This window comes from Saccopteryx bilineata, chromosome 4 (assembly GCF_036850765.1).
Source record: "Saccopteryx bilineata isolate mSacBil1 chromosome 4, mSacBil1_pri_phased_curated, whole genome shotgun sequence".
Taxonomy (NCBI): Eukaryota; Metazoa; Chordata; class Mammalia; order Chiroptera; family Emballonuridae; genus Saccopteryx; species Saccopteryx bilineata.
In genome coordinates, this window is record NC_089493.1 from 195,428,368 (window position 1) to 195,450,816 (window position 22,449).

Sequence of the window (22,449 nt, forward strand, 5' to 3'; positions counted from 1 at the left end):
GCCACTTCCACGTCGGATACTGTGTTCATCTGACATCTCTTACGCCCGAAACCTCAGCAGCAGTCCCATAAACCACTGGTAAAACTGTTCCCACCACCCGGGTGGCTGAGACACCTGAAAACACGCTTCCCTGAGCCACTGGTTTCAGGACGTGTCACCCAGTCCCTGCCCTGGTAGTTTTTGGCCGACCACCTTAGCTCCCGAGCAAAGCTGAAGGCGGTGGTGGGGTGGGGTTGAAATGGACGAACTTGTGACTCTGAACTTATAAAAAGGTATTGCAGTGTGTTTTAGACTAGACGAGTTTTACCTCTGTTTGCATCATGAGTGTCCACGGCGTGGGCATAAAAGCCGAGGGCCAGCTCTCCCTGAGACGTGGCTGTTTTCCTGGGGGTTTCAGTTCTGGCTTATTCTTCTGCAGGCATCAGCAAGACTCGGACCTCTCGGCGGCCTACTCAGACGCTGACCTCCACAGACACAAAAAGAAGAAGAAGAAAAAGAAGAGACACTCAAGGAAATCGGAGGACTTTGGGAAAGACTCACAGCTGCACTTCCCGAGGGCTGCCAGCTCTGAGACTGTTGACCGTTTCCGGAGAGCCACTGGCAGCGGCCTGCCTCTGGAAGGTGCTGGACCTTTCCGTGAGAAAACAAAACATTTAAGGATGGAAAGCAGGGATGACAGGTGTCATCTCTCTGAGTGTGGCCAGGGTAAGAGGAGATACTTGGAATTTAAAATGTAAAAACTGGTCTTTTTTGGCCAGGGTGATTAACACATGGGAAGAAAGCCTGTAGCCTGAGAGGGCGCGACTCGGGGGGGGCCACTCTGCCCACCCCTCCACCCCGGCTCCCCGCGGGGAGCGCACCCGGTGGCCTGTGCGGTTCCTTAGCACTGACCCTTAGCACTGATGGACAGCCGAGTTACACGGACCTGGACAACAGAACCTCTGGATTCACACCTCTGGAATTTAGGGCTCCAGGTTGCTTGAGTATTTGCCTTGTGAAGGACCAGAACTTTTGTTCTTAAACCATTTTTGATATTCTTTCTCTCCTGAATCCTTAAGCCTCTAGCATTGTGTATAACCTGCAAGTCACAATTTGATGACTTGGGTCGTTAGGGACGTCAGCTGTCAGCCTCAAGCAGAGTAATGCTTCAAGGTGTCCGTCTGGTGCGGCTCTGACCCCCGACGAGCCGAATCCCTCGGGGTGTCCTGGTTCTCGTCCGTTCTGCACACTGTCCCCTGTAATGAACTGTGTAGTCCCTTCCACTCTGTAGCTGCACTGAAAGCTGCCCCTCTCCCCGTCCTAACCTGCTCCAGGGCCCTCAGCCTGGAGAGCGGCACTGAGCTTGAGAGAGGTACGATGTAGGGCGGTGATCAGAGCAGGGTCGGCACCTGTGGCCCAGGGCCAGGGCGGCCGCCGAGGGCCTGCCTTCGCGTGGCCTGCCAGTTAGGAAAGCCTTCAACATTTCAAGTGGTTGGAAGAGCCCAAAGATTTCATTTCTCATGAAAACTATATGAAATTAAAATTTCAGTGTCTAGAGTTGCAGCGGGTCACAGCCCAGCTTTTATGGCCTTTTATGGAAAAAGTTTGCGACCTTTGCCCTAGACAACCAAGGTGTGCTGCTACGACTGTCACCTTGGTTGTCCAGCGGCCTTTTGGGTTTTGGCTGTGTCCTGGCCTCATCTGAGCTGTCGTGCTCTGGGGTGATCAGTCTGTGGTTATTGAGTGAGGAGGGGCAGGTGGGTCCCAGGGTTGGCTGGGAGAGAACCAGGCGTGACGTGTGGAGCGTCCGTCGGAGGGTGCATGCGCGTGAAGCACAGCACTGAGCAAGAACATGGAGCTAAAGCATTTGCTGTTTTTAAGAAATTAATGTGTATTTCAGATTGGTTCCCCATGAACATGTCAGTGATTTGGGGAAGGGGCCAGGTGAGATTGAGTCCCTTCTCCCCTCTGCCTAGCGCTGGGCTGCAGTAGTGAGGGGCTGTTGTGCACGGGTTCCAGGGCATTCTGCAGTGTGGCCGGGACCCTCCCCGCCCGGCCCAGGCCTCTCGTGAGGACCCAGCAGAGGTCACGGGCATGTAGATGGTGCCTGCCCGCAGACGGCTCTGGAGGGAAAGTAGGCTGAGTGTGAACCTCACTAGGTAGCTCTGCTCTGTCTCCAGGGCCTGCCCGGAGGCTTTGTGTCCCGTGGTGGCCCTGTGGTCCTGTCCCCAACCCAGTACTTCCACTCTGAGCAGACTGAGTAGCCTGGGCACCTGTCCCATCTCGTCTCCCCCAAGAAGCACCAGTCACTTGGCCATTCATGACAGCATCCCTATCAAGTGGCTGAGGACAGACCCCTTTGACACATGCCCTGTCCTAGTGCCAGGACCACCTACGTCTGTCTTTCAGAATCCTGCTCTGTGGCTCTATTAAACGCTCGCTTTCTTTGGTCTGAGGTCTGTTCTCTCCTGATGTTAAAAGGTTGGTCAGCTTGACAGGCTGATGGGACCGTCTCCACTGGGGCATGGCTTTCACTACTTCTTCCCACGACTCGTTTTCAGTAACGCACGCGGAAAAGTGCTACCTGTCGGCATAAACTTGCTCATCCTCATGCAGGACTGACTTCAGGCAAAACACTCAACTGCCAAGAACTGACTCTAAGTGTGATCATGTAATGCACACACAGTACAGGCACCAGACATTTGTGAAACCATTAAACTTTTTCTTAACATTTGCTTGCATTCTAGGTGATTGAAAACTTGGCCTCAAAACAAAGAATTCACTAGTTATGGTAAGCTGTTTCCATGTCTACTTCAGAATTACTTGTAGAGGCTGTGGGGGCAGGAAGGAGTTGCGGGGGTGGGAGGCTCCCCCAGCAAGGTCAGCTGGGACCCTTCTTCCTCTGGGCTGGTGCCATGCTTACCCTCCCTCCTCTTCAGTACAGGCTAGGGGACACTTACGTCCCTAACTCAGGCAGAGTCACTGGTCCCTCTCCTCCCCTCACTGTAAGAAAGGAGGATGTCAACCATCAGAGGAACAGTTGTTTGGCAAACATTTGAAGACGGGGAACCCAGCCTCCTCAACCCAGCTCTGCCGAGCAGCCTGAGAGGAGCCCCAGACCCTCATCCCTCACACCCACTGGTCCCTTCGCTCTAGGAGCCCCGGGGCCAGCGCCCCCACGCACAGCTGCCGGCACGGCACCCACAGAGGCCCCGCCCCGCCCCCTTTCAGACAGAAAGGACTTGGCTTTATTTGAATGAGATTGTGTTTCATAGCAGATCAGAACCTTGACAGTGCCTTGCAGTGGACAGCTAGAACTTCTTCCATGGCCCTGGGGAGACAATTCATGTTTTGTGCCCTGCCCTTGCTGAGGGAGGGGGGGAGAGGGAGCCATTTTGTCCATGAAGGGGACTTTGTCCAAATGTGTAACTTCTTGTCAGCAGGAGGGGTTTAAAAACAAATTTCAAAGTTTAGTATCTACAGAAGATTAATTTGCAGTTAACTAACATGCCGTATCAATGTGTCCTCAAGGGAAAGATCTAAGCCTAATTAAGGAATTAAATTCTTCCCTTTAAAGAGAATTGAAGGATTGAGATGGATTAGCCGCAGTTGGGGCTCGGTGGGCACTGTCCGTGCCCAGCAGGTGGCGCCCTCTGTCGGCTCTGGCTCCCGCCCCTGCACACCGGCCGGGCCTGGCAAAAGCAGGGCTTCCCCACAGACTGGGGGCACCGGCTGATGGAGTCTCTCTATGAACGAGTCATTGGTGTGATGACAAGGAGAGGCCCCGCCTGGGCTCACTGGGCCCTTTGCTCCAACCTCCCGCCTCTTCTTTTTCAGATTCAACGTGTTCGACAGAAGCCATCCCCGACCCAGCTTAAATTATAAATGTAGAAAATAACTTTGTTCAAATCTGCGTGGTGCTTCTCTAGTAAATACTGTACAGATTTTACCATGGAGAACTTTTTTTTTAGTTTTTACCTTTTCTTAATTACCCTTATTCCAAATGGACGAACACTTTCTACAACTGCTGAGCATTGTAAAATACTGTGTATAGAAACCACATTGAAAATAACGCCCTGGACTAGAACATCTCAAATGCTGCTTAATCACAGACTCAGGTTGATCACTTGTATTCCATGTAATGCTTCTCCAAGTCAGACCGCCGGTGCAAGGCCAGCCGGGAAACCATGGAGTTGTTAGAAGTACAAACTGACAGTATGTATATTTAATTTAAAGACTTATTTAAAGATTCACAAGCTCTTAACTAAGTTTTTGAGAGCAGTTTGTTTTCTGTAATGTCTGATACTAGAAACTAATTTGCTTCATATTTTAGTTGTATTCAAGATTTGAAGGTGTATTTTATAGACAAGTTCTGTTTTTGAACTTTGTGGAACTATTCCAATCAATTTACCAGTTATGATGAGTATTTACATTATGAATGTATAATCCAAACATTATTTGTAAAGCCTACAGTACGTTTTTTATTACATAACACTTTTTTATACAGTGTCTCTTGTCTTGACTACGATACTGGAGTCTGAGTGGTCAGCTTGGTCCCTTAGTTTCTAGTTACAGACAAAAATCATACTGTGATTTTATTTTTAATATGGATATGTTATCAAACTGTGATACACTTATAATTCACTGGTCCTGCATCAGGAGATGGAGTGGGGAAAACTGTATTTAATACAGTTTGTATCTGAATAATCTGTATGGTTTATACAGTTTGTGTTGTTCAGAGAATGTCTCAAGTTTGATCTTTGTTTTTTTAAAGATTAAAAAAGCACTTGCCCCACTGTAAATATACAGCATGTAAAATTTATATAGTATATAAATGGCAGCCAATTAAACATTTTGTGTCTTATTTTTTACTGCAGTTTGCCCCACTTGCTTACAGACACGTCTCATGACCTCTGTCACCTTCCTTTTCTTAAAACAGCCCAAGCTCTGGCCGCAGGTCCTGGTGCGGAGGTGCAGGCCGGCACGGTGAGGGGTCACTGGACCCAGGAACCTATTTTAAAGAACCAAGTCTCAGACAGTCTTGTTGACCAATGCGTTTGATTTTTATTTAGTGAACATGGTATTTGCACTTGGACAACCACACACCCTCCAATTCTACTATTTACTTTACAACAAAATACTGATACAGGATGTTTTTCATGCAAGTTGTGGGAGTATATACATTGAGTTAAACACTCCAGAAATCAATATATATGTACATTATTTACATATTAACTATATTTACTGTAAATAGAAATGTCTTTGAAGAAAAAAATAAGAAAACGAGAGATCACGTGTGGCTTCTGGTTTACAACAGACCTGACTTTCCAGCAAAGCATATCTATGTAGATCTACGCATCCTATGACTTCAAAAATAGGCATTGCTGCATAGGAAGCATTAAATGCTGCTTCATCCATAAATAGCTTCTATTTAGACTCCATTTGGTACCACATTAAACTGCTCAAAAATGTTCCATTATCCTGAAAACCCTTGTTTTCCTGGGTCCAGGGTCATTCCGCTAAGCTAAACAAGGCCGGGGGGCTGTGTCCGCCTGGCGCCCCTCCTTCCTTTGTCCCCGGAGAAGAGCATGTCTTTGGCCACAGTTGGGACGACAATTCAGCACTGAGCACAGACCCAGGGGCAGGGAAAGGGATGAACCACCGAGTTCAGGTACTGGGCCTGCCTGCGGGCTTCATGGGGCTGCCGGCTAGATGCCGGGTAGTTAATACTGTCACCAGGCCACCTGGAATTGGGTGATTTCATGGAACACTGATGGCAAGGTAGAGATTCTAAGCACCACGCTTTCTGTACTGCTCCTGGGGAGACGGCCATCAAGTCAGTCTCCTTCACTGGACGACCAAAGAAACGTTTCCTGGGTGTTTCTTTACATTCACTTCTCCCAACCCTTCACTCGGGCCACACCCAAAAGACAGAGTCCTGTATCCCCAGGGGCCCCCGGCTGAAATACCAATCTGGCGGGCGCCAAGGCGATCTGGGTGGGGGCCAGCCCGAGTGGCCGCGCCGTCGGTCCATCTTCAGCAGCGCTTGGCTGGCCGGTCCAGGCAGCGTGGTTACCCGGACGACGGGAGGCCAGAGCTGCGCACGTATCAGTCAGGTGATCCAGGAAGGATGACTCGCCTTTCTCAAAACGCAAGTTTCAGATCTGAGGTATCAGTACAGTAACAAAGCCTAAGTGCTTGGGGAGGAGCCAGGAGAACCAGTCCGATGCAGGTCGGAGTCCCGGGCTCAGACCCTCTGCAGTTGAGTGTGACTTAAAGCTACATCAAGGTCGGCTGCGCTGAGCGAGGCCAAGGGGCAGAGCCGTCCAGCCTGGGCAAGGCCACGCACAGGAATAGTTCCTTCTGCCTTCTGAGTCTTCCTAAGTGCACAGGTCAGTCTGAGGTTTTCCTTCTTGGGCTTTGACTCCACACAGGAATAACGTCCTCTAAGGGGTACAAATTCAGGGTGTGCATATACAGACTGGGGGGGGGGGTGGATAGAAGACCCACCAGCAGCACAGCCCAGGTAGGAAGGCAGTCCTGGCAATGGAAATAAAGCCCCCAACAAAAAGAAAGGCATGTGTCACCAGCCCCGCCCCGAAGGACCAGAGGCGTCCTGCAGCATCCCCACGGGGTGCCCCCAGCCTGGGGTGTGCTGGGCCCCGCACACTTACTGCCGAGCACCCACTGCTGAGTCAGCAGCACCCTGACTGCCTGGCTCTGGCCTCCACAAGCTCCACCACCAGTGTGCATTTGGGTTTTCAACTATGTACAGAAAGCCCTAAGTGCCACCCATCAGCCTGGCGCTCGCTCTTGCCCTCCTCGTCACGGGAGATCAAATCTCTGAGAACATAGAGTACGATTACTTCTAGTTACTTATACACCTTCTCATTATATTAGGAAATCTGGTCAATTATCGGACCAGTGATCTACGCATCCATTTAGCCTGTAGGTTCAGAGCAGTGAAGACAGTGGTCACAGGCTGTCCTGGACGCCAGGGTCAGTTGACCTGTACGCAGCCACAGCTTGGGGGGAAGAGGTGGTTTCATACTGTTCCAACACACAGACCTCTGTGCTGGGGTTCCAGAGAGACGGGACCAACACCCCAAACCACAATGACTGGCCTTTTTAGAAAGTCTCTGGGGCCACTCAATCTGAGACGAGAGGTCCCAGGGGAACTGGACACCGAAGGCCCTGCCCATTGTCCACGGTCCTCAAGGGCAGGGGTCACTTCTCTGTCCCTGAAGGGGTGAGGACCCCAAGGAGCAGGCATGTCCCCACACAGCCCCCCACGCTACCCCCGTGGCTGCTGCAGGCAGAGCGTCTGGATGTTTGCGGAGTCCAGGAGAGCAGGCGCCCCCCCGGCCGCCAGGACAGCGTCGATCGCGTCTGTTTTCAGTGCACGGTATATACTGGCATCAGGAGTTAAGCTCATAGCTGCCATTCTAGAAATACTACTATTAGAAAGTAATATCTTCCATTATAATTTCAGAATATAAAAAGGCATATAAAAGCTATAATCCTATATATCTGAGGAAACAATCGGAATAAAAAAAGTGGTAGCTTTGCCCTTCCTGTTTTGATATAAAACAGAGGCTCCGAGAGCTGAACGCCGCCACGCAGGAGCACGTGGCGACTGGAGCGAGCGAGGTTCCGGACAGCTGCGGGCCGGCACGACTGAACTCCGACACCGCTGCCACAGGGCACTGGGCCGAGGACGTGTGGACGCGGGCGGCGGAGGCCCGGGAGGGTCGGCAGGAGGGGAGCGCGCGGTGTCGCTCGCCAGAGACCGCGCCCAGAGGCTCTGGAGACCGTGGCAGGGTCCCGTGGCCGCCAGAGCGCGAGCCCTGCGCTGAAGCGCTGCTTCCTGGGAGCCCACTGGAGAAGGTGGTCGGGGGCCAGCTGCCATGGAGAGGCTGCCCAGTCACTTTCTGCTGTGGGGTTTTGGTTTTTGCTTTTACCTGTTCGGGCCAGGAAAGCTATTTTTTATTGGCAATCCTCCTTTTCCGTGTGGCCAGCATGTCATAGAAAGGATCCCTGCTGATGCTCGCTCTGGGGACAAAGGGAAATGACTTGGTCAGGTGGCCCCCAGCACCTGCAGGCCTCCCACCAGGAGACAGATGCGGCCTCTGGGAGCAGGGACAGGCTGGTCGCGCACGCCGCAGACACGCATGCACGCTCAGCAGTGGCGCCGTGTGACAGCAGCGGACCTGGAGCCCACGCCGGCCCTCCCTGTCCCTGTGTCTTCACATCCGTCACCCGGGATGGCTGCCTGGTAAGCGTGTGCCCGCACCAGACCAGACGGAGCCAGGCTGCCCCCCTGTGCACTTCAGTTCTAGAGATCTTCATTGTTTTGTCTCCCTGCACTTTCAATTCCCCTTCTTTTAATCATTTTAAATTCACCAATAAAGAGTGAGCCCTCAAAACCCTGGGCTCCCACCCTCGACCCCAATAAAAACTGCACCCAGGTCCGTGAGCACACCACCCCTGCACCACTGCCAGCTGGCTGTGTGGCCCCAGGTGGGCTGGGTCGTTTTGGGGTTTTTTTTGGTATTTTTCTGAAGTTGGAAATGGGGAGGCAGTCAGACAGACTCCCACATGCATCCAACCAGGATCCACCTGGCATGCCCACCAGGGGGAGATGCTCTGCCCATCTGGGGTGTTGCTCTGTTGCAACGCCTGAGACAGAAGCCATAGAGCCATCCTCAGCGCCTGGGCCAACTTTGCTCCAATGGAGCCTTGGCTGCGGGAGGGGAAGAGAGAGACAGAGAGGAAGGGGGGGGGGTGGAGAAGCAAATGGGCGCTTCTCCTGTGTGCCCTGGCCGGGAATCGAACCCGGGACTCCTTCATGCCAGGCCGACGCTCTACCACTGAGCCAACTGGCCAGGGCTGGTGGGCTGGTCTTTTAAGTTAATAACACTAAATATTTTCAGTTTTCTGATGGTTACTGTTGGAAAGTGTCCTGCGATCCTAGTAAGAACCCTAAGGTTCTTAATGACCGCACTGAGATGCGACTGGGCTGAGCCCAGTGCTCCGGGCACCGCCGCCAGATGGAACCCACCCCACCCCTCACCTGATGGACTTCATCCACTCTTCCTTCTCCTCGGGGCTGGGCGCCGAGATCCGGTACACCACGTGGTTGCCCTCTACCACTCGGCCATCAGCCTCCGTCTTACAGGCTTTGATGACCTGCCCTTTGTGGCTTGGGTTGTAAAGCTCGAAACAGTTCTGTGAGGACAGAGGGGGCTGTCAGCGGGCCAGGGAGGTTCTCACGCTGCATCTACGCTCCCTGCCCAAGCAGCCGACACCAGAGCGCCCGAGCTGGCGAAGGGTGCAAGCTGGAAAGAGAAAGGAGCTTACGGGCTTCCGTGGGTCCTCCACCTCCCTGATGCTGAGGTTCTCCAGCGGGATGATGCCCCTGGGCTCCTTATCCTACAAGAGAAAAGGGCACTGCCAGCCTCACGCCAGTCACAGACCGAAGGTCCCTCCGACCCGGGGACCGGGCCACCACCCTCACTTACTGTTGTGTACTCGAAGTAGTAGAGGCAGTTGTCGGTCAGAATGAACCACCGCCGCTTCCAGGTCTTCACGCGCCCCCCTAAGAGCAGAAGGACTTGGTGAGTCAGAGCTGATACAGCCAGGGAGCCCGGAACCCCAAGAGCAGGGCCCGGACCCCCAAATGACTGTCTTTTCAGAGAGGTCATCAGGAGCCAAGCTTGGCTTTAAGTTCCCTTCCTCATGAAAATGCTCAACTGTCCGTCCAACACTTAGCCAAGTCCTGGACAGGTTGTTTGGCCTGGCCCGTTTGGGCCTCATCTGCCCACCTGGCACCATGCTCTGTTAGGGGCCCCGCATGCACCCCCATCGCAGGCCTGCACCTCACCCTCTCTGGGGGGCACCCAGACAACTCAATCGCTTTCTAAATAAGCCTCCTGGAAAAGTTAGTCATGATGAATGGGCTTAATTTCCCCACATGGAAATGACAACCGGATGAAGTCAGTGCTGCCCCCGTCTGTTCAGGACTTAATCCTGTTACGTCAGGGCCCTGATCACATTACTGAGTGCTCTGGGCGGCCCTGGGATCTCTCAGAATCAATTACTCCTGGGCCCTGGGAATTATCAGACCGAATTAATCCTTGAGCAAGATCTGGGACACCCATGTAGACACACACACAGCTCATCTGTGTCTTTTCACTACAGAAGAGAAAATCCTTTTGACCCTTAAATATTCAGCAGAGACAAACTGGCTTCAAATCCTAACTCAATTCTGACAAAGTTTAAAAAACGAGAAAAACGTGTGAATGGTAACTGACCACAGTGGTACGTGGGCACAGGGAGGAAGTGGCTTTTCCTGCCCATCACTACGGTAACCATGGCGACATTCGAGGGTGAGCTGGCCCACCTCTCTCTACAACATACATGTAAGCAGGTGAATGCCATCAGGGCCAGGGTCATAGACACAATCCCTGCAGAGGCCATGCAGGTCCTAGGGGACATGAGAGGACACTTGCCAGCCCATAGGTCATCCCAGGCTGAGGCATGAGGGCTCCACGGCCTCTGATGTTTGCAGAGGTCCAGGGAGGGACACCCAGCTTTGGGCTCACTGAGCAGACCGCTGTCCTCTTGAGAGGCCAGGCATGCAGGAAACCAGGGAGGGAGCCTAGGCCATACTCTGAAGGGAGGTCTGGCTGGGTCTCCCCTTCTCCCTGACAGAACCCTCCCTCCTCACTCCCTTTTCCACTCCTGGTCCCTGTCCAAAGGGCCTTACTACATGCCTCCCCAAGATTCCTGCCACACTTTCCAACAACCTCAGACCTCAAGCCCACGCCCCAGCTCAGGCATTCGTGCCCCAGGACCTTTGCTCAAGCTGCTCCCCACACCCTTGCAGGCAGTCTTATCAGGCCACTCTCAGCCTCCGCGAGACTCCTCCGCTTCCCTGTGGACGCACAGCCTTTCATTCATCCCTTTTAAGAGCAGAAGGAGCAGGACCTGGGCACCTGCAGCCCAGAGGGCATCGGTGGCCCTGGTCTCAACTCGGGCTTAGTTTTCCCATCTCTGTTGTCAAAGTTCACATCGAGAGGTCCCAGGAGACCTTCGGGGCAGGGCTGCCTAGACCCAGCACCCTGCAGTGACAGGAGGTACCACTCACCCTCTCCAGGTGCGTCCCCAACCCCGAGACTGCAGTGAGGCCGCTCCCCAGCTGCGCTGGCCTGACCAGGCCTCCACTCTCCTGTCCCTGCGCCCACCCACTCTGTCCTCCGGACAACAGCCAGAGGCGTCTCTCAATGCCTGCAGCCTAACCCCTCAGACGGCCCGGAGGCCTCCCTGCTACCCCCCCCCCCCGCGTTGCAGGGCGCCCCCAGACCTTCCTTCCGCTGAGCCCCCAGGAAGTTCTGAAGAGAACCATCCCAGGAGCCCACATTGCCTGTCTGTCCGGCACCTGTCGTCCTGTGCCTGTCCTCTGTGCCCGTCACTGGGTCTTTCGGTGGCTGTCCTGTGTTCTGCTCACGCCCAGGCCCCTGGCCCGTCACCAACCCTGCGTCCCCAGCTGCCGTGGGAAGCAGGTTGCCAGGAGGGCCTCCCAGGCCCCTGCACCTGGGCTCCGGCCCACTGCTCCCGAGTTCAGTGCACGTCTAGGGGTGTCCCAGCCCTGGCCCAGTTCATGGCTGCAGACATCTAGGCTGAAGTGTGTCATCTGGGTCGGCACCTACGCCCAACCCAGTCCCAGGCAGCCCTCAGCCGCGCAGGCGGGTGCGCAGGGGCCGGGTCACGCCCGTGCACTGGCTGCAAGCAGACCATGGGCTCTGCTGACGCACGTTTCTGACTGATCTACGGGAGATGGACACGCACTACTCACACTCAGAGAGGAGCCTAGCCTCTCTGCTGTCCCCGCAGACGTCCCGCTCTTCCCGGGGCCGTCACCACACAAGTGAGCCTACCCCACACAGGCACAGCACGCCCACACCCACCCTGGCAACATGGGCTCTTTTCTGTATGACAGGTCAACTCTGACTCACACTCCCGTGTTTCTAATAACTGGGTAGTTCTCAAAACTAAGTGGCTGTAGGAGTAGGCACTGAGCTGACAGCCAGGAAACGACTCTCGGATGCTGCTATGTCCAGCAGAGCTTGCAGGACTTTGGGAGGCCAACTTCTCTGAGGCTGAACTTAGAAAGAGAAACCACTACGCTAAGTTCCGACCCGAGCGCCTACGAGGAGCACATAGCACTCCGACCCTGCCCGCGTGCCGGCTACCAGGTGGGGCCGGACCGGCCTGATTCGTCCTCATGTCCGGCTCCCAGCTGACTGGCTGCTCCCTTGGCCCTCCGAAGCGGAACCCAGCAGCCGTCTGGGGAGGCTGGACCAGAGTCCCAACGGCTGGCAGAAGGCCTGCGGGCAGACGCGCCTCCGGCCATCGGGCTGGCGCAGCCAGGCAGGGCAGGGGCTCTGGGGAGACCGCAGGCCAGCGCTTGGGTGCCCGCTCTCTGGATGGTAACGGCTCCAGGAGGAGAGTGGCACAGAGCCTGCTGGGGCTCTCGGGACGGGCAGCCCAGGCTGTCACCCAGCCGGGGGCTCAAGGTTGGCATAGCACCACCATCACCGCCTCTGCGATCTCTAACAGGAACCACACAGACACATGCAGCCGGTTGCAGGAGCACGAAGGAGCAGGCCCCACGCCCCCCGCTGTCACCTGTGCAAGGCCACTTCCAGCCACTGCATCAGGCCCCGCAGGCCCCCTGCTCTGCACCTGGAGGACACTGGCTGGAAAGCACGCCCTGCTGTGCTTGTCTTACTTCTTCTGTTGTTTCTAGAGGCAGCAACACCCTGATGGCACCAGGCCGCACTAGCCGACAGGCAGGCTTACACTGTCATCGTCCTCGAGGGGCACCTGCAAGCCATGCAGGACCGCAGGGCCCAAGGGCCACTGCTGATGCTGTGGGCACCCCCTGCCGCCCAGCCCAGGGCCACAGGTCTGCTGTGATCCAACGTCTGCTGTTTCTCGAGGCTCGCTCGGGCACTCGGTACAAGGCTGTGGTTCTGGGCTTGTTAAGCAAAGACCCAGAACTCTCTAAACCTTGACCAGCCCGAGAAAAGTCAGAGCAAGCCTCCTAGTGAGCACGGCGCCCCCGGGGCGTGCTCCCCGCGCCTGCACACTGCCCACGCTGCGTCTTCTCCTCCCCTGACTGTAAACAGAAGCACCAGAACTCCCCTCGGCCTCGGCACCTGACCCTCTGTGCTCAGAGCGTCTGGGTGACACACGGCTGTCACAGGCCCCAGGCTCTACTGTCCCAGCAAAGCCAGAAACCCAACCCATCCCCCCAGTCAAAAACCCCTACCAAACCCTAAGACTGCCCAGGAAACGTAAGCCTAGTCTCCTCCTTTGTCAGGGAGCAGGGCGCCTCTCAGACGTCCAGGACTCTCCATGGTGGTAGAAACATGCTCGGCGCGGGGTTAGTATGAGGCGACGTGATGGCGGAGACGGAGCTGCCGGAGCCCCCTGCTGCCGCCCGGTCCCGGGCCCCAGTGCGGAGGGCAGCCCGCTCCCACGCGGCACTCCCACGTGCCTTGGGCCGGGCGCAGAAAGGCGGGAGCTCTGGCCGCTCCTGCCCAGCCCAGGGTGTGGCGGTCGCATTCACCGGCAAGTCCAAAGCCACAGGGGTCAGATGAATGGCAGCCACAGATCGGAGCGTCACACACACCAACAGGGCGAGACTGAGAGGAAGGAGCGCTGGGGAGGGCGGGAAGCCACTGGGTACGTACCTCCTAACGCAGAACAAGCAGGGACAGCCCGTCACAGAACAGAAAGGTGGGAGCCACAGGCAGAAGGAAAACAAGAAGGCACATTTAAACCACGCGTCGAACCAGCCACACCGAACCACGGGGAGCACGCAGCTCTCAGAGGAGAGGCACCTGCTGCTCGCACAGAGAGCTGGGGTCTATCTGGACACTAGTGAGCGGTTTGGGGGACGTTCGTGCAGCCCGGCCATTGCGCTCTGCCGCGGACGCCGACAGACGGCCTCCTTTGGACGGGATGAGTCAAAGCAGTGGCCGCCGAGTCTGGGGTGGTGGCCAGCTACTGAGCGTGGCCTTTGCCTAACAGCCTTCTCTTTAAAGTTTCCCCCTTTGCTCAGGGCCTCGCTAGAGGAACTCGGAGGGCAACCCGCTCGGAGGGAGCAGCCACGGGGACAGAGGGGCCTGGAGCACCGCCCGCCCGCCCTCTGGCACCACTCACCCAGCTTCAGGAGCCAGCCCTCGCGGTCGGGGTTGAAGAACGTGTGGGTCAGGTCGTTGCCATCATCCTCCGGGATCTTGAAGGGCTCGTTCTTGATGCTCTCGTACAGGTTCTGCGAAGACAGCAACGGTGCACCTGGCTCAGCGGAGGGGGACCTGGTCCTTCCCGGCCCGCCCGTCTACCCGGAGACAGACTCAGTCAGCGCCAGGCTTGGGCCCAGCGCAGCCAGGGACTCGCTATGGACGGGCTAACGTCAGTGACCTGGCCCTGTCCACGCTCACGGCAGACAAGCCCTCCTGAGGGCCAAGCCCACGCAGGGGGCCCGGGCGGCTCACCCGGAGCAGCTCCTCAGGCAGGTCCCCACCCTCGTTGATGCCTCGGTTCATGGACACGAAGCGCTCGGCCGTGGGCTTGTCCCGCACGTTGTGGTTGTGCAGGCTGGTGTTGAGCATGATGATGGCGAAGGACAGCACGTAGCACGTGTCTAAAAGAGGTCAGAGGGCGCAGGGAGCTCAGGGCCGGGCCGAGAGGCTGGCTGGTTTCTGGGTCAGAGGCGATGGCGAGCAGGAGCGAGGCCTGGCCGGCAGTCGCGGGCAGGGCCAGTCTGGGCCCGGCTGCGAGCTGCCCGGCATACTGGCCGGGGCTGCGACAGGAGCGGGGGCTGGGCTGTCACTGACCTGTGGACTGGAAGACACCCGGGTTGCACAGGCAGTAGCGGGAAGCGAAGGCCTCCATCATGCGGTCGATTTTCTGGGCCTCCCCTGGGAGCCGAAAGCTCCACAGGAACTGCCTGGAGAACGAAACCAGGAGCGACCGTCAGTCTCTGGGTCCTGGCCGACACCCGCGCCCGGGCAGGGTGCCAGTTGCGTGCAGCAGCAGGGACGTCAGTGCAGGTAAGGGGAAGCCCCCTCCACTCCACGCCTCAGCTGTCTACAGACCCCCGGCCCCACGGGGCTCCGTCCACTGGGCCACGGGACAGGACAGGTGGCAGAGGGGTGACAGGCAGCTGTGGGACAGGCAGAGCCCGAGGACCCACGCGCAAGGAGGGCAGGCAGCTCCCTGCCCTCAGTCACCCATGGACACCTGCAGGAGCGAGTCAAGGCCCTGTGGCTCTTGCCAGAGACTGAGCGCCCGACAGAAATGGCACCCAGGCCGCCGGGACCGCCCCCAACCTGCCCGGCCCAGCCCTCCCTGTGAGGTCTGCCGCTCTGACGCCGACTCCAGCTGCAGCACCCAGACCGGCAGCGCTGAGCACAGGGCGCGGCAGACAGCGGCCACAGCTCAGCCCGCAGCCGGGACGCCAGCGGGAGGAAAGCCCTCACGCGGCTGCCAGACCCCACTGAACAGGAAGACAGCGAAGGGGCTGTGATCGGAACGCACAGCCGGCGGCCGCAGAGGCTGGCGCTAGTTCCACCCGAGCGCGGGTCCTCACGCCTCCCGGGTTGCGAACGCTTATGCGGCACACGGAGGCCATCGGGATGCCGGAGCCGTGTCTGCAGTGCCCCGCGCCTTGGGGTGCCTTTCCAGCCCCCTGTGCGCAGGCACCGGCCCCGCCCCTTGACGCCTCTGACACGACACTCACCGCAAGGCCTGCACCAGGTTGAGGTCAGCAAATTCGTGGAGCTCAACGAAAGCCTGCAGGACTTTAATGTTAAATTCATCCCTGGAAAGAGAGGGTGTTTCACCGCCCGCTGCAGACGATGCCAATCGTTTTAAGACACATTTCCGAACGCCCAGTCCTGTGGTTTCCTTTTGTGCGACTGAAACCCAAGGTGCTCCCTGGCCTCCGTTTTCAGGCGCAGTGCCAAGGGGCCTCTGCAGGCCAATGATGACGGACCCCACACTCTTCATACCACAGCAGGGTGGCGATCTCTCCCGAGCGGCAGGGGACACCCACCGCTGCGGGGCACTCTACTTCCCAACTGCCGAGTGAGGGTGAGGGGACTGTCACCTGATCCCAAACGTGTGCGGGGCTGGAAGGCCACCCCGAGAGCACGGCTCCCCCTCCGTCTTTACAACCCCCTCCCCGGAAGCCAGTGCTCCCTGCACTCCCAGGTCACGTCAGGTCAGGTCAGGGGGATTCTGACGCTCAGAGAGGAAGCTCGTGCTGGGCCGGAGCCACATTCCCCCAGCTCACCTCTCCCCCAGGTAGTCCCCGATGACGGTCTTGTTCAGGCCTTCTCCTTTGTACAGGAACTGGGCGACGTCTTCTGGGGCGCTCTGAAGCAGGTCGTTCTCTATGAGAAACTGAATTCCCTGAGGGGGACGTAAGCAAGGGAGCACTGCTTAGGACAGCTACCCGGACTCACTTCCAAACACAGCAGGACCTCGCTGGCTTGGACACAGCAAACAACACAACCTGTTACACGGCCCTGCGTCTCGGCACACAGCACACGGACCCACCCAACAGGAGCACACGCCTTCTCCTTGGGCATTTAGGGGACTTAACAGCCCAAGAGATAAGAGGTTACTGAACAAACCCTTGTAAGTGGTCATCAGGATTATAAAGTAACATTACCCAGTTTCCCACGCTCAGGAGAACGGTGTTTGGTAACAGAAGAGATGTGTCGTCCCTGGTGGGCCAAGCCAAACCCTGTTCCCGAGCTCCCTTCCCTCCACAAGTCCCTGTCCCCGCCTCCCACGGAACCAGAAACGACCCTGTCACAGTTCTGGAAGTCTGCAGGGAGGACCGAGAGAGCTGCTGGTCTTCCGGTAACAGAAACCCACAAGCAGGCACTGCCCCTTGCCGCCGCGGACGCTGATGTGATGACTGGCCCGGGACACTGTCCACCCCCTCTGCCATGTGAGGAGACAGTCCCTTGTGGAAGATATCTTCATGGGATGTACTGTCACCTGCACATGTCTACTGACTGTCGTGCCCCTCAGCTGAGCACAGGCCAAACCCAGGCCCGCGTGGAGGACCCACAGAGCACAAACAAAAGCTCCAAACGAAAGGCTGCCCGGGCGGTCCTGGCGCCCCTGGCTGGGCTCTGTCTTGGGACAAGTCCGAATGGGAGCAGACGTGCACCTGCCACAGCTACCGAGCTGGCTTCCAGGTCCGTGCTGGCAAAGCCAGTGCCCCCCCCACTGCTCAGAGGCACTGCTGCAAATTCAGAGACAAGCTCCAACTGAAACCCAGTGCCTGAGACCAGAACTCCCCCTCCCCCCACGACCCACCTGAGGGGTCTACAAGCCAACAGTGAGCAAGAGAACAGACAGGTACATTCTGATACATGCATACGATGGAGACCACAAGCAGAGACGGAAGAAACACTCGGCGACCCGGGGAACCGACAGACACGACCAGCAGTCAGAGGGCTTCGTCTACGAACTCCATTCCCGTCAAGTTTCACAAAGGCAACACTGGTCTGTGGAGGAGACGCCAGGACGCCCTGCGACGCTCTCTCCCCAAGTGCATCTTGTCCTAGGGGATGGCCGTGCACCCTGGGCGGGGCCGTGGCTTTGAGAGGGTCTTGTATCTGTCCTGCCCTGCTCCTGCCACCCCTCCAGCTGTCTACAGAGCCATCAGCCATCTCTGCAGTCACAGCCCCTGGGACGCCATCAGCCCACACCCTCCAGAACTGAATGGGCTAGGGCAGTGGTCGGCAAACTCATGAGTCAACAGAGCCAAATATCAACAGTATGACGGTTGAAATTTCCTCTTGAGAGCCAAAATTTTTAAACTTAAACTATATAGGTAGGTACATTCCTTATCGAGGTAGCACCCACCATGATATTTTGTGGAAGAGCCACACTCAAGAATCCAAAGAGCCGCATGTGGTTCATGAGCCACGGTTTGCCAACCAGGGGGCTAAGGGAAGAGGCTCTCGTGGGTTCCTCTGGACACTTGTGACCTGTTTTAAAACCCTATGCTCCCAAATCACCAGGTAGCTTTTGGAGACTGTTATGAAGTAACCTCCAAGAATTTGAGAGAAGAAAACAGGCTCAAGCAAGGTCCTGTCTTCTGTGCTTAAAGGTTCTATTCGGAAGGCAGGGGAAGGCCAAGCGCAGCCCCAGGTCGTGGAAAAGGCGGCCCCGGGGTGATGCAGCCGGGGACTGGGAGAGAAAATGGAGCCAACTATGGAGGCACCGCGAGCAGCACTGGAGGAGACAGGGACTGCCTCGGGTCCACTTCCTGGGGTCTTTTTTTTACAACTTCCTGCTTTTGTATCATGGATAAGGAACATCCTATCACAAGTCTTTGGTGATCATGATAAAATATCAAACTATTCTGCTTTTAATGCTTCCTCCCGTGTTCATCCCGTTTGGGAGTTTCGTGTCTCTGGGGTGTCTGTTTCCGCCCCTATCTGGTGATCCCTGTTGGATAGTCATCTCTGTACTGAAGACTCCTGGGCGCTCAGACCCACTCTCGTGTGTCTGGTTTCTGTGGCTGGCTCCAGGGATCCGGCCCAGGAGCGGGTGACACAGGCGGGTGACGCAGCCAGGTGGGTGCTCAGTGGCTGGCCCCTGCGGTGGGTGCTTCTCCTCGTCCCCCTTAGAGATTCGGCCCAGAGCGCACGGCCTGTCCTCATGGGCTAAGTGTCCCTCTGCTTCCCCCACCTGGGGGCACACTGCTGCTCCACCTCAGCTCAGCAAAGGGGGGGACACAGCCCCGCTGGCCCTCCTACAGTCCTAGGCCCCACAGCTGCTGCCTCTGAGCCCGCCGAATCCCTGACCAAGAACGCCTGGCTGTTACAGACCTAGGTGTCCTCAAAGGTGTCCAGAGGAAATCGGAATACAAAGGAGAGGCTCCAGAATGTCTTCAGCTTCCTTGCTCTAACCAGTCTTTCCTGAGTCTCGAACCCAGTGTGACTTCTGGGTATCTAACTGCTTCCAAATAAACCAAGCTCCTTGCTCAAAATGTTACCACTCTGGGACCCAAATAACTTCCCGCTAGCCTGAAACAAAGTATTTACTTGGACAAGAGCCTTGTGTTTCACAGTGTCACAGGGCTTACTGGGCGCATGGGACGGGAGGGTGGACACAATTTTGAGCTGTCTCTGAAGGATGTGAGATCATCTGCTATTAGGGACTGTCTGTGTCCCCCTCAAACGCTACCTTGCCAGTATAGGAGGCGGGGCCTTTGGGAGGTGGTTTGGGTCAGGTGAGCCCTGGGGACAGGGCATGGTCTGAGGGGGTCACTGCCCCTTTAAGGAGAGACAGGAGAAGCAAGCTCGCTCTGCCATGTGAGGACACAGCAGGAAGTCCTCACCAGAGCCCTGCTGCGCTGGCACCATGACCGACCTCCACCCCCAGGACTGCGAGAAGATTAACTTCTGTTGGGTAAGCCCCCAGTCTGTGGTGTTCCATTAAGGCAGCCTTCGCTGACTAACACAAGTGGTCTCCTCACCAAGTCTACGAAACCAGAGAACTTGGGTGATTTTTCCCAGCAAAAGCAAACCTGCAGACTAAATGTGACCTTTACTGAATGAACAAATAATTAGCTAATTAGTACAGAGGCTCAATGCCGAGACAAAAAGCAAAACAAAACAGAAACCCAGGAAAGGTGTAAAATGTGAGTGCCCAGTGAAGACCAGCGAGGGGCCGGCTAACGCCCCGCAGTCCGATGTCACCGGAGGGCCACCCCGCCTCCCGTTCCCGTCTCTCACGGAGCCGCGTGTTCCCTGAGGCTTTGCGGGGTCCGCCCAGGCCCTTAGCTCAAGCTCGAAAACAAGCAGCTCTGTGTCATTCATTATTTTGGGGTGGAGTGTTTTTCTAGAAAATCTAATTAGGGGAAAGACCAAGATACTGGCTTAAGTCTAGACAGATCCTTGGTCTTGCCCACAAACATCTTCTTTTTAAAGGGAATGAAAGAAATAACATCCTCTTACTGGAGCCGTTTAATCCACCTAAGTCTGCAAAGTGCCCACCTGCCGCCACTCTGCCCCCAGGAGCCATGCGACCCCCTGGCCACGGCGGCGGCGCTAGCCCAGCGGGAAGGAGAGGGCTCAGCCTGGCTTCCCCGAGGGGTGGGCTCTTGGGAGACCCGTCCTCACGCGGAACCTTCCAGGAAAGAACGGCCTTTCGGCCGGGGACCAATGCAACAGATGCTTTTGTTTCACCCCACTCATTAGCGTCCTCTTCCTGATAAAAACTGAACACCAGCTCTCCGTGTTTGTAAGAGGCGGTATGACCACCCTTACGGAAAAGGCCATTAAGTCAATCAGTCACCGTTGTATAGGCCAGAAACTGAAACGGTTCTCTCACCTTTTTGGGGTCCATGTTGAACTTCTTCCTTCCCATAGCTATGTGCTTGTTCCTCTGAGAGGTTTTGCTATGCATTGAAATAATTAGGACACTGTTACTGGATGTCCGCACACAGCACACACAGCGCTTTGCCCATGGCCCTCACGTGAGTCCCCGAAGGGAAAGCAACGCTCCCAGAGCCGCCCCCGCCCCCCGCCCCGCGGAAGTGGCCCACGTGGGGTTGCTGCAGCTCCTTTTTCTTTTTTGCGACAGAGAAAGAGAAGAGGACAGATCGGGACAGACAGACAGGAAGGGAGAGAGATGAGAAGCATCAATTCTTTGTTGCGGCACCTTAGTTGTTCACTGATTGCTTTCTCATATGTGCCTTGACCATGGGCCTTCAGCAGACCGAGTGACCTCTTGCTCAAGCCAGCGACCTTGGGTCCAAGCTGGTGAGCTTTGCTCAAACCAGATGAACCCACACTCAAGCTGACGACCTCGAAGTCTCGAACCTGGGTCCTCCGTGTCCCAGTCCAACGCTCTAGCCACTGTGCCACTCCCTGACCAGGCTGCCGCAGCTCCTTCTCACAGCTGATCACTGCTTTAGAAAAAGCTAATGACATGAGGCAGTGACTTGGAAAAGCACAGCTCCCTGTCACACAGAAGTCACTCCTGTGGGGGTCAGTCCTGAGGCAATGAGTGGCTCCCTGCACTCAGATGGACCTGAGGAAGCTGGGAGATGCGCCCAGCGCCCCGCAGAGCCCCCACACCCTGGCCGCCCATCACGTAGGCGCTCACCTCTCCTCCACGGAAGTCAGGTTGTCAATCTCAGTCATCACTTCAGCAATCTCATACTTCAGTCTCTGTCAATAAAGAAGGGCTGAGGTGAGGTGAGGTGAGGTGAGGTGGGGTGGGGCCCTTCCTCTCCTCCTCCTGGACCCCCTCCTCCTGGTCCCCCTCCTCCTGGTCCCCCTCCTCCTGGACCCCCTCCTCCTGGTCCCCCTCCTCCTAGACCCCCTCCTCCTGGTCCCCCTCCTCCTGGTCCCCCTCCTCCTGGACCCCCTCCTCCTGGTCCCCCTCCTCCTAGACCCCCTCCCCCTAGACCCCCTCCTCCTAGTCCCCCTCCTCCTGGTCCCCCTCCTCCTGGACCCCCTCCTCCTGGTCCCCCTCCTCCTAGACCCCCTCCTCCTAGGCACAGAGAGACGTGAGCCTTCCAGGTGCTGCTATCCTGGGGGCTCACCTGGACATCACAGGTCCAGACAAAGGACAAACCAAAACCTCCTGACAGTCTCCTGGTCAGAGCTGCCCCAACGCGGGAGAAGGAAACCCCTGTCCACCCCTCGTCAGATCAGGTGTCCACCAGGCAGGTTCTGGAGTATTTGTGTGTCAAGTCAAGAAGGGACATGGGGCAGATGTCACAGGTGTAAGCCATAGGAGGGGAGCAGGGGGGTCGCGCTTCCCTGCAGCCAGCACACCAGCGCCCACCAGCGCCCACCAGCATCCACGCCCGCCCGCCGCCTCCTTCACAGCACCTGTGGTCTCCACATCGGGGAGACCGGGAGCAGGGGAGCACACGGGCCCCCAGGCGGGTCCCACCCCCACCCAGCTCGGCACGATTCCATCTGCCTGCCCAACACGGACACCACGGACAGAGCTCAGGAGGCGACAGGAGAACTCGCCTGTGGCCCTCAGACACTCCAAGGACGGCAGAAGGGACAGACTTCCCTGCCCCTCCATGTGGCTCCACCACTTCCTGGCTGGGGGACCTCTGTCAACCCCTTAACTCTTAGCATCCTCAACTCATCACTGAGGCTGCGAGAGCCCCTCAGACTCCACAGCAGCACTGTTGCTAACATCCAGACAGACAGTAGCCTTAAAACCCCATCTCAGTTTTCAACCAAACCACCGACTCTGGCCGTTGGTTTTTTTCCGAGCACAACGGGTAACCATAGAAGAAAAGGTTCCACAAATTATCCTTCAACTACAAAGAAATTTTTATTAGGAGCCCTTCACTCCGTGTGCCGAGAAACCTCAGGCTCAGACCACGAGCCC

General features: G+C 56.7%; 2 protein-coding genes across 5 annotated transcripts in view; one reads left to right on the forward strand and one right to left on the reverse strand.

Moving 5' to 3' along the window:
- Window positions 1–4,816, forward strand: part of USP42 (ubiquitin specific peptidase 42) — a 37,523-nt gene extending 32,707 nt beyond the window's left edge. Inside the window, exons 16-18 of the mRNA XM_066273374.1 lie at window positions 419–705; window positions 2,727–2,770; window positions 3,817–4,816. Of these exons, the coding sequence (XP_066129471.1) occupies window positions 419–705; window positions 2,727–2,734 (295 nt within the window). The 3' untranslated portion in view covers window positions 2,735–2,770; window positions 3,817–4,816. The remainder of the gene's footprint in view (window positions 1–418; window positions 706–2,726; window positions 2,771–3,816) is intronic.
- A 202-nt stretch (window positions 4,817–5,018) lies between these two features.
- Window positions 5,019–22,449, reverse strand: part of CYTH3 (cytohesin 3) — a 65,706-nt gene continuing 48,275 nt past the window's right edge. For 2 of the 4 annotated variants that reach the window (XM_066273377.1, XM_066273380.1), the window contains exons 3-13: window positions 21,196–21,260; window positions 20,419–20,485; window positions 16,349–16,467; window positions 15,794–15,874; window positions 14,889–15,001; window positions 14,547–14,695; window positions 14,212–14,323; window positions 9,501–9,577; window positions 9,340–9,411; window positions 9,053–9,207; window positions 5,019–8,031 (exon numbers count right to left, since the gene is read on the reverse strand). In XM_066273377.1, coding sequence (XP_066129474.1) covers window positions 7,959–8,031; window positions 9,053–9,207; window positions 9,340–9,411; window positions 9,501–9,577; window positions 14,212–14,323; window positions 14,547–14,695; window positions 14,889–15,001; window positions 15,794–15,874; window positions 16,349–16,467; window positions 20,419–20,485; window positions 21,196–21,260 — 1,083 coding nt within the window. In that variant the 3' untranslated portion in view covers window positions 5,019–7,958. The remainder of the gene's footprint in view (window positions 8,032–9,052; window positions 9,208–9,339; window positions 9,412–9,500; window positions 9,578–14,211; window positions 14,324–14,546; window positions 14,696–14,888; window positions 15,002–15,793; window positions 15,875–16,348; window positions 16,468–20,418; window positions 20,486–21,195; window positions 21,261–22,449) is intronic. The other 2 variants (XM_066273378.1, XM_066273379.1) reach the window with 2 other exon arrangements.